The sequence below is a fragment of the Saccostrea cucullata genome, unplaced genomic scaffold (assembly GCF_032062105.1).
Source record: "Saccostrea cucullata isolate Sc308-1 unplaced genomic scaffold, CSIRO_AGI_Scuc_v1 ctg1511, whole genome shotgun sequence".
Taxonomy (NCBI): domain Eukaryota; kingdom Metazoa; phylum Mollusca; class Bivalvia; order Ostreida; family Ostreidae; genus Saccostrea; species Saccostrea cuccullata.
The window spans coordinates 37,152-47,249 of NW_026920412.1; the positions used below are offsets into that span (position 1 = coordinate 37,152).

At 33.0% G+C, this 10,098-nt stretch overlaps 1 protein-coding gene across 1 annotated transcript; it reads left to right on the forward strand.

The window, feature by feature from the left end:
* Positions 1 to 2,093: 2,093 nt before the first annotated feature.
* LOC134248760 (uncharacterized) lies at positions 2,094 to 3,701 on the forward strand. The gene has a single exon (XM_062731155.1). The coding sequence runs from the start codon at positions 2,094 to 2,096 to the stop codon at positions 3,699 to 3,701; it is 1,608 nt and encodes a 535-aa protein (XP_062587139.1).
* The last annotated feature ends 6,397 nt before the right edge of the window (positions 3,702 to 10,098 follow it).

Sequence of the window (10,098 nt, forward strand, 5' to 3'; positions counted from 1 at the left end):
ATTTTACTCTAGCTTTCTGACACTTTATAATTATGCAGACTGATAATAAGCTATTAAGGTATAACGTTTATGACACTCTCTCAATTATAACAGCTCAGGTTTCCGTGACGAAGTCATTTTCAATGATGCCGTCATACCTTTATAGTTTAGAGAAATGAAAATACAGAGTACATTGCGATATTCTCTGGAGAGCCTTTACGATCCTACGTAAAACAGTTTTTTGTTATTTTACTAGAGTATTTTGTACATTCTTAATACAATGAAATCATGTTCATTGCTTAATACTGTAGGTAGGGCAAGTCATTTAATGTAGATATTATTGCGCCATGTGATTGGGTCAGGTAATGACTTATGAATTGAGAAAAACTTCATGTGGATATGAAGATATTTGCTCTCTGGATGTTAATATAATAGCTAGTAAAATACCACAAATTTATATATTTAATAATCTGTGAAATTTGTATAAACTTCCTTACAGAAATACCATACCATGCATCTGAAAATGATGCATGTAAGCATAAACATCAATAAATAAGGGGGGTTATCAAAACGTTCATGGATTGAGGCTATAAAATTAGTAATATGTAGTCTGAGGTTACGAAATTTTTACAAAAGATAAAAAAACGAAAAATTAAGAAATGTTGAAAATTTTAGCTTGATACGCTCATTATTTTCCAAATTATTAAAACATAAAAAATATATCATCACCTGGCGCCGTCGCCGCTGATTTAGTTTTATGACGTCCGACAACGTCATTGTTTTTCAATGTCTGCTTTTTCTACCTCATACACTTATTTTGATAAGATACCCTGAAGCTGAGGAAGGACTTCAATCAGTATTGTTTATATGACTTTACAATGTCATGTACAGCGGCTCTCTATTCATATACTATTGCAAAAAGATTGATACAATTTCAGAGATCATCGCTTGATTGTGCCAGCATATTTTGCTTTTTATAGTTCAATAACTACGACACATGATCAACGTCATTTTTTGATGTGATTAGCTTTTCACACCTTGACTACTACAAATCGACATTAACTGTGCATTCCTTTTCTCTCTGAATCTATTATGGCATTAAAAACAACTAATCTAGAAGCATATTATTTCTCCGTAGCCAGTTTAAACATTTCCTATTTTGTTCCGTTTGGACAGTTCTAGTTTTTCTTAGTTATACGTAGGTCGAAGAAACGTCGTTTTGGAGGTTGCGCTGATGGACATACCATTGCTTACAAAAACATTACTAATTGATATAAAGATAAAATTTGTGATTTGTAATTTATTCTTTAGATATAAAAGATGATGATAACTAGATACTGTAAACGTGGACATTTTGACGATGTGCTAATTTTGACGGTATTTTGACGATTTTACTTTTCTAGTCAAAATTTACACTCATCAAACTTCACATCATATGTATAGCGTCACAACAGGCATTGACCATTGTACAACTTTACCGCTTAATTTCTAGGCTTTCTCCTATTTAAACTAGATAAAAGGTACTGTTTATCTTTTGTAGTAAGTATCAACATAGTGATATATAATCAAATTTTTTAAACCATTTAAGTTGAAATAGTGTATCAAATACTGCATGCGTAACTTAGTGGTATTACTACGCCGTGTTTGACCTTGTTTTCTCACCTTCTTGATCTCTTATATAATGAAAAGAAGATACAAAAGGATAATTTATTTTTTTACAAACTTAAAGATTTTAATTTTTCTTATTGTAGATAGTCTATAAAAGAATTACATTTTAGTGATTCCGACGCTTGCAAACAAGTTAATCAGGAAGTCCCGGTCATGACTCTGGAATTCATTTTTTTATTTTGTGAAATCAAAGATACATGATTCTTGATTCAATATTTCTTCAAAATCAACACTTGTCAATTTTCGTGAACAAAAAAAAAAACGTCAATTTTCAACTCGTCAATATAACCACGTTTACAGTATTTTAAAATTCATTCATGTACCTAAAGCGGATTTAATTCTATAGCGCTAGTCCATGAACTTTTTAATAGCCCCTCGTAAATCAGTACAACATAACTAACCCAAGGACAAATTTTGGTCTATTTTCATATCAGTTCACAATAAAGATGGCTACCGCCCAGGGACAGGACATCATTTGCTGCCAGTTTTGTCCAAATCCTGTAGAACATCACTGCAATCTCTGTCGTGTTGACCTCTGTCTCTCTTGCATACCAAAACACATGGCTGACAAATCTCGGGAACATGAAATTGTTGGATTCACTTCCAGAAAGGAAAATACTGTAGTTCTTTCAACATGCCCCAAGCACAAGAAAAAACAATGTGAAACGTACTGTCAAGATTGTAAAGTAGAAATATGTATTCAGTGCCTGATGGGTTTTCACAAAAAGCATGAATTTACCGATATCACTGATGTTATTGAAGAATATAAACAGCGGATAACAGCTGATACAGAAGAACTGGAAAGGACAATTGCTCCTAAATACAGAAATATAAACATAAGTACAGTCACAACAGAGTTTGACAAAGTTATATCTGCGATAAAGGAACAAGAAGATAAAATATGCAAAGCTATATGTGAAAGAAGCATTCAACTTACAGATGAAATAATTAGGCAGAAGGCAGAAGCTATAAGAAAATATACAAAAAAGCAGTCTTTGGCTGAAAAAAGAGTCAATCAAGTTGTTCAGAAGAATAAAGAAACCCTGAAAGGAAATAATGCCAAAGCAATACTTAACTATCAATCAAGAAATGGAGATTTTAAAAAAGGCCCGGATTTACCAAGTTTTCCTTGTCCAAAATTACTCACTGGTATTTTCAAAAAAGACAAAATTGTTGACATATTTGGTTTTCTTCAGAATGGAGAAGATTCAGAGAAAAAATCTGGAATACTCAAAATTATGGACGTCCCTGCTGTACTAGGCACCATACAAAGTCCATATGGAGGAGAGTTTGACCTATGGAGAATTCAGTGTGTGGGGAGAGATAAAATTTTGATCAGTGGAGATGACGGCACAATCAAAGAAATGGACAGGACTGGATCCATATTAAAGACAATGCCTACAAACGACAGTGTCACAGCATTAACAATTAATTTAGATCAGGAGCCAGTGTTTTCTTTAGGTTTCTGGCATTTTAACGATATATACATTTTTACTAATGATGAATTTAAGGTATTGTTTGGAATACCTGACTGTTATCCAGTCGGTCTTTGTTATACAGTAACTGGAGATCTACTAGTGAGCATGCGTTCTATTGATATGACGCAGAGTAGAGTGGTAAGATATTCAGGGGACACAGAAATTCAGAAGATAGAGTTCGACAGTCAGGGACAGTCTTTGTTTTCTACTGGTGTTTTCAGTGTACTTCTGTTGACAGAGAATGGCAATGGAGATATTTGTATTGCTGATTATGTTGGAAAAACAGTTATTGTGGTGGATTGCTCGGGAGAATTGCAATTCAAGTATACAGGAAACCTCTCCAAACAATCAAGTTTAAAAGAATTTAGCCCTCTTAACATTGCTACAGATGTCAATTTTCAAATATTGATAAATGACAGGTCAATGGACTGTGTCCACGTTATTGACTTGTGTGGTAACTTTATCTGCTACATAGAACACTCCTGTTCAGGAGGAATGAGTATTGACACTGATCATAATCTTGTTATTGGAAATGATAATACTGGAAAAATCCAAATTATCAAATACCTAGAGTGATAAACATTATTAACGATAATGCAGAAGAAAAATAGATAATTGAACTCTTTGTCAAATTCATGTTTCCCTTGTCCATTTTACAATGTTAAAAAGGTCAAGTATGGAAAATCTTGTCACAAATTCATAACACAGCTAATCTAAGTAATATACCTTCATTTTATTTATACTAAAGAGCACCTAGATTTATAAATCATTCTCAGTTTTAAAAAAAATACATCAAAACTAGTGAAAGGAATCCCAGGAAGAAACAATGTTCTATGTGTTTGTTAGTTATAGTCATAAAGAGAAAATTTCATCACATTTTTCAAATTTCCGTGAATGTCCATGACCTACGTAGAATGAGTGTGTGTGCACTTTGTTGATAAGCATGCTTTCATTTAGGACGGACCAAAGCAGAGTCCCAAAGTAAGCAGGTACCGAAGGAATTAAAAAAATTCAAAATAACAACGAGGGTAAAGCTTTATTTTCAACAAATGTTAGTTCTGCATTTCATCTCTTCGAGAATAGAAATAGAGATATACCGTGTGTATTGCTGATAATGGCAGAAGGAATGTTGTTGTGCTTGATGCCTCAGGAGGACTGCGGTTTAAAGCTGAACACGACTCGTAAAAAGACATTCGCCATTTTCGATATCAATATCTACAATACATCAACACCAGGATAAACTCTTAAGATTCGTCACATCTGACAGCTTTATTGTCACGGGTTCGATGGGAAATGGCGACCCGTGTTTGTGCTGGTTATCTTACACAGCTAATTGTGCCACGTACGTGTTACATATGGTTGCACATAACACATGTATCACGTATGTGAAATGTACGTATCACATGCGTGTATTACAAACATACGTTTCACGTATGTGGTACAACGTACGTATAACATATGTGTGACTACATACGTTTCACATAACGTACGTTAAACGTATGTTTGGAATACACGTATGTGTTACGTACGTGAAACGTACGTGTAACATATGTTATGTGCAACCGTACGTTACACGTACGTTAATAAACGTACGGTTTACATGTATATTGTCAACCACATGTTACACGTACGTTAATTAACATATGGTTTACATGTGTATAGTCAACCACATGTTACACGTACGTTAATGAACTGATGGTTTACATGTGTTTTATAAAACACAAATGTCATGTATATATATAGTTTATGTGCATTATAAACCACACATTAAATATACTAATGTACATAAATATATTATGGTTAACTTGTATTCTAAAGCTCTCATTACATATGTTGATGAATATAGTATGTGTATTATCAGGCACATGTTACATATACATTTAAAAAGGTGTTTTACATGTGTGTGAAAACCTATGTTTGAGAATGAGAAGGCTGTATATTTTGTAAATTCATATTATTACATACATGTATGATAAATGTAGGTTGACTATAAATCTAATCCTTTTTATTTTATTTCAAATTTAATTTTTTAATCAAATTATCATTTAGTTTTTGCTATAAAGAGAAAAAAAAAACAATGCGTTAAACATTTATTGTTGCTAGGGATTACATAATTTCACTTAAAATACAGGACTTCCACAACTAACTATTTTTCCTTAATGGTTTGAGTGATTTTGGAGAACTAATCAAGATATTATTTAACATAACAATCAATAGGCACTTAGGGCTTAACCTGTTATTCAGGAAGAAGAGCAATCATAGTCATCCTTCTTATAACATGTATAACGGGTCCTTAGATCAGAAGTTGCATGTATTTTAATAATTATAATATTTTAAAATCTAAAATATCTTTTTTTGACATAAACATTATTATGATATTTGGTTAAACCCAATCACAAGTTTTACATAGGAATATCTAGGGAAACCTTTTAAAATCTTGTTTTTAAGTACTTTAAAGCCATGCTTAGTGATATTTATAGGGAATCATCCTCAGGTAGTGTAGATTCAAGTTTGTTCAAATCATGACCCCCTGGGGGGAGGGGGGTTAAAATTCAAGCCCCCCCCCCCCCAGCAAACTTTCAGTTCTGATCTGATGTGTGATTTTTCCTAGTAAATTGCTCAGGTGAGCGATGTGGCCCCTGGGCCTCTTGTTAGAATGTGGGTCATAACTCAAGATCCCCTTGGACAATCATTGTCAAATTTTCACAGGGCATCCTTGGCCCAAGGGCTACCATTTATACTAAAATTAGGGTTTAGACCTTATACAAGGGGAGATAATCAGGAAGATAAATCCAAAAGAAGTCTATATTGGCCTGGAATTGTTAAACTTTGTCAGCTGAGGCATCTTTGGAGAATGTCGACCAAAAAGTAGGTCACCATGACCTACTTATGGTATTTTATAGCTCTATTGAAATATCTTCAGTCCTAACTGGCTAAGAATCATCGAACTTTCTTGATTGATGTATTTTGGGTCTTATAAACATAGAGGCTTCAAATACTAGTGATAGATTGTACAATTTATTAGAAGAGCGATTCAAGGCCCTTGGGTTTCTTGTTGTCCATCGTCATACACTGTGCTCTGTCTGGTAAAATTTTAGCATTTACTGCCTCCTCCCTCCACCACCACCCAAGCTAAAGGGGGGGGGGGGTAACCCATGAAAATTATTCAAAATTGTATTTTTTTAATAGGACATCAAGCAAACTAATAGCAAGATTTTAATCAGCATTGAGTCCTAATGAAATTATGAAATTCATATAGCCCCAGGGTAGGTGGATCAGATGTAAAGACACAGCTTAATTAATTAATCATAAACTGAAAATACATTGATTTATTGAAAATCTATATAATGCTCCTAAGTTGAAAGCAAAAAGACTAAGTTAATGACAATGAGGAATAAGTTTTGTACCCCTGTAATCAAAGATTCTGGGGTACATCTATATAGCTTTTGCCCTGTCTGTCTGTCTGCAAAATCTTTTCACAATGGCCATATTATTTTAGTGGGTGAAATTATGGCTTTCATATTTCATAGACCTGGGTATTCATTGTGACAATACTTTTGTATTGGTACACCAAATTAACCTTTTGAATTGAACTTGGAGTATGATTCACTTTTAAGAAAGTTTCATAACTTGAATCTTGGCCTTAACTTTTAAACAGTTGGTGCAAGGGCTTTCATACTTCACTTGTATATTTATTGTGACAAAACCTTTCAATGGGTATAAATTAAAATATTTGACCCTGTACTTCTAGTTTAACCCACTGTTAAAAAAACTAACTTTGATCATAACTTTTGAGCTGATAGTAGTAGGGCTTCCATATTTCACATATTTACTCTTTGTGACAAGTCCGTCCTTGGATGTCAACAATTTTGACCTTTGACCTTGACTTTGGAGTTTGACTTGCACTTGGGAAACTTGAACCATAAGCTGGCATATGGGGTATGAGTATGTACAGTTTTTTCCGAGTTCACCCACAAATCAATGCTATGTAATGAATTTTAGATAAGAAAATTACAAGGTAGATATTTGAGGATATAGTGAAAAAAATAGTTTAAAAGATCATTGTTATGAATACTAAAAAAATAATTATTTAGTATTTATATATAAGTTCTACAGAGAATCAACCAAGTTTAATATGTGGATAATGATAATGTTCAGGGGAAAAAATGGGTTTTCCCTTATTCCATGCATTTAATATTTTCTTTTTCTTTACAGATAAAAGAACTGGAGAAGAATGAATTGATGTTAACATACTCAACATTAAATTTGGCTTAAATCTAAATATGTCTTTTGTTGTGATTGCTTCAAGAGCAAATAGGATCAAGAAATTTAAAGTGAAGGATAACCAGAAAGTGGATCATTCAACAGATGAAAAGAAAATAAGCTTTTGAGAGAAATTATGTCAAATGCATGAATTGAATATTCAAATTGCACATAATTTTTGTTTCACCAATGTTTACAATATGTGAAAAAATGTTCAAAACATGTGTTTAACCATGGTATGGTATTTATACATTTACAATATGAGCAGTGCAAATAATAAACCCATTAAACATGTTATGAGAAATATGTTACACACACGTTGCACGTACGTTATTCATATGTGTTCCATATGTATAACGTGCGTTTACTCACGTATGTTTAACGTATAATATTTACCACGTGTGTTTAATGTATGAATCAAGTACGTGTAACATACGTTTCTAAACGTATGTGACACGGTACGTGGTACTTTTTTCATGGAAAACGCACGTGAAGACACGTACGTGTCACATACGTTTAACGTACGTGAAACGTATGTGCCACAATTAGCTGTGTACATTGCCTTTGTTTACATTTTATTGCAGTAACGTGTATCTGTTTTTGTTTGTATACATTCACTGCACTGACCTGTACAACTATAACTGTAAGTTTCTTTGGTATCTTACTTTCCTGCGATAGACGGAGTATTACGTTATTATTGTCGCTACCGAGTGTTGTATAACATGCGTCCATCTACACCGGTGTCGACTGATTTCACTGAGCAGTGACAAAGTCCTGCCCTATTTATAGGGGTCTGCAGAAATGGCGATTCTCTGATCAAAAATGGCGGACACATTCCTTTTACGAATCGTGTTCAGCTTTAATTCTTAAGGTTTTTTTGCTATCAACATGATCAAGGGAAAAAATCGGCATTTAAACCATATCTGTTGCTTCTGTAATGGCGTGCTTCTCCTATATATAGAACATCGCTGTACCGGAGGACTCTGGCATAATCACCAGTGTTAGATTGACTTGTCCGGTGTGAGACAGCAGTGAGAGATTTTTCTGTCTTACACTATATATATATATATATATATATTACTACGCCGCGAATGATAATTTAAACATTCCTTCTTTATTTAAAGAAATTGTAACAATGTCTAAGAATATGACATAAACTTAAATGTTATCATTTAACTTATTCCGATTGTGTATTTAGATTGTTCATTAAATATGAAAAGTTAAAAAAAAAAATTTTTAGCCTTATGAGAACATCATTGACAGACCGTTATTTTGGATAAAATAATGCGAGAAAAATAATCTGTAGTGTCTTACATTTTGTATAGTATTATTTTGAATTGCAGATTGTGCAGGCGTTTTTTTACTCAGAGAAAATGTGGCCGATCGCAATGTACATGCAAGTTTTACAAGTTATCTGTATATTGTTTTAAGGCTTATGTAAAGCGACATTAAATACCTTTGTAAAAGTTCATGTGTACTTTTAGCGAGTTAAGCTGTGTAATGTAATTTGTCAGCTATGTAATTTGATCTAGATCATTAAAACATTTTGTCTTTGTAGTAAGTTTGTTGATAGCGTGTATTTGTATATTTGTATTTGTTTATTTTAGCTTTTTATCAATCAAACGATCAAACAAACAACAACAATCCATTACCAGATGTTGTCACCTCTTGTAAACAGGGACACACTTGCGCCTTTTATATGATACGCGCTGTAGCAACCTCTAATGATAAAACGCCGCTTAATTATACAAATAGCATTAAGCGTTGCAATTGCAACGCTTAATGCCATAAATTATTGCATTAATAGCTGACATCATCAACCGCTAATGCTAAATCGCCGCTTAATGACAGAATTATATCATTAAGCGTCACAAATGCAGTGCAACACCGACGCTTAATGAAACAAGCAAATATCGACATATTCGACGCTTAATGATACACACTTGTGTATCATTAAGCGTTGCTGTTGCAACCCTTTACGATATAAAATTTTGAAATCGCTTGTAATATCTAAGAGAAACACACATCCACCTCTCCTGAACATTGAGATATCACTTGTTAAAATATTTATATATGCCCTTGTGCTATATTAATGGTAATTATAGAAGTTTTACTGTGTTTTCTATCTAGTCAATGCAAGGAAACATCTTTAAGCCCCGGATGTTTAAGAGACAGACAGTCAGATAGCTGGAAGAAAGAGATACAAACAAAGGGATAAATAAAATGATATTCAAATCCTTTAAAAGAACCATTTTTTACTGAATATACAGAAGCAAACAAGCAATAAAATTCCTTTTAATTTGATATATATCATATTTGAATATTCTTATCGAAACTTTGTATTTTAGATTTGATACAGCTTAACACATACCACTGTAAACATTTCAGATATACGTATCGAGATTTTCACTAAAGTATTTTTAATGTGCCTCGTTTCTCCAAATTCCGAAGAAAAGAGACATCAATATTAACAACTTATGTTTACGGAGATATAACAAAGAATACAAGTAATACATAGAATAATATATATATTTGTGTTGAGAAAAAGGTTCATTTATGCTTTATTTGTGAGCAGTGTTACTTGAATACATCACCGTTGCATCACTGCATGATTATTTTAGAATCAATTTTGAATTCTAGTGTGTATCAAATTACAATACTGACTGAGGTTGAAGAGTTTTTTTTTTTTTTAATTTTAAATTCTAAATGA

Excerpts from the sequence above, each read along its gene's own strand:
- LOC134248760 (XM_062731155.1), top strand. The coding sequence starts at position 2,094 with ATGGCTACCGCCCAGGGACAGGACATCATTTGCTGCCAGTTTTGTCCA.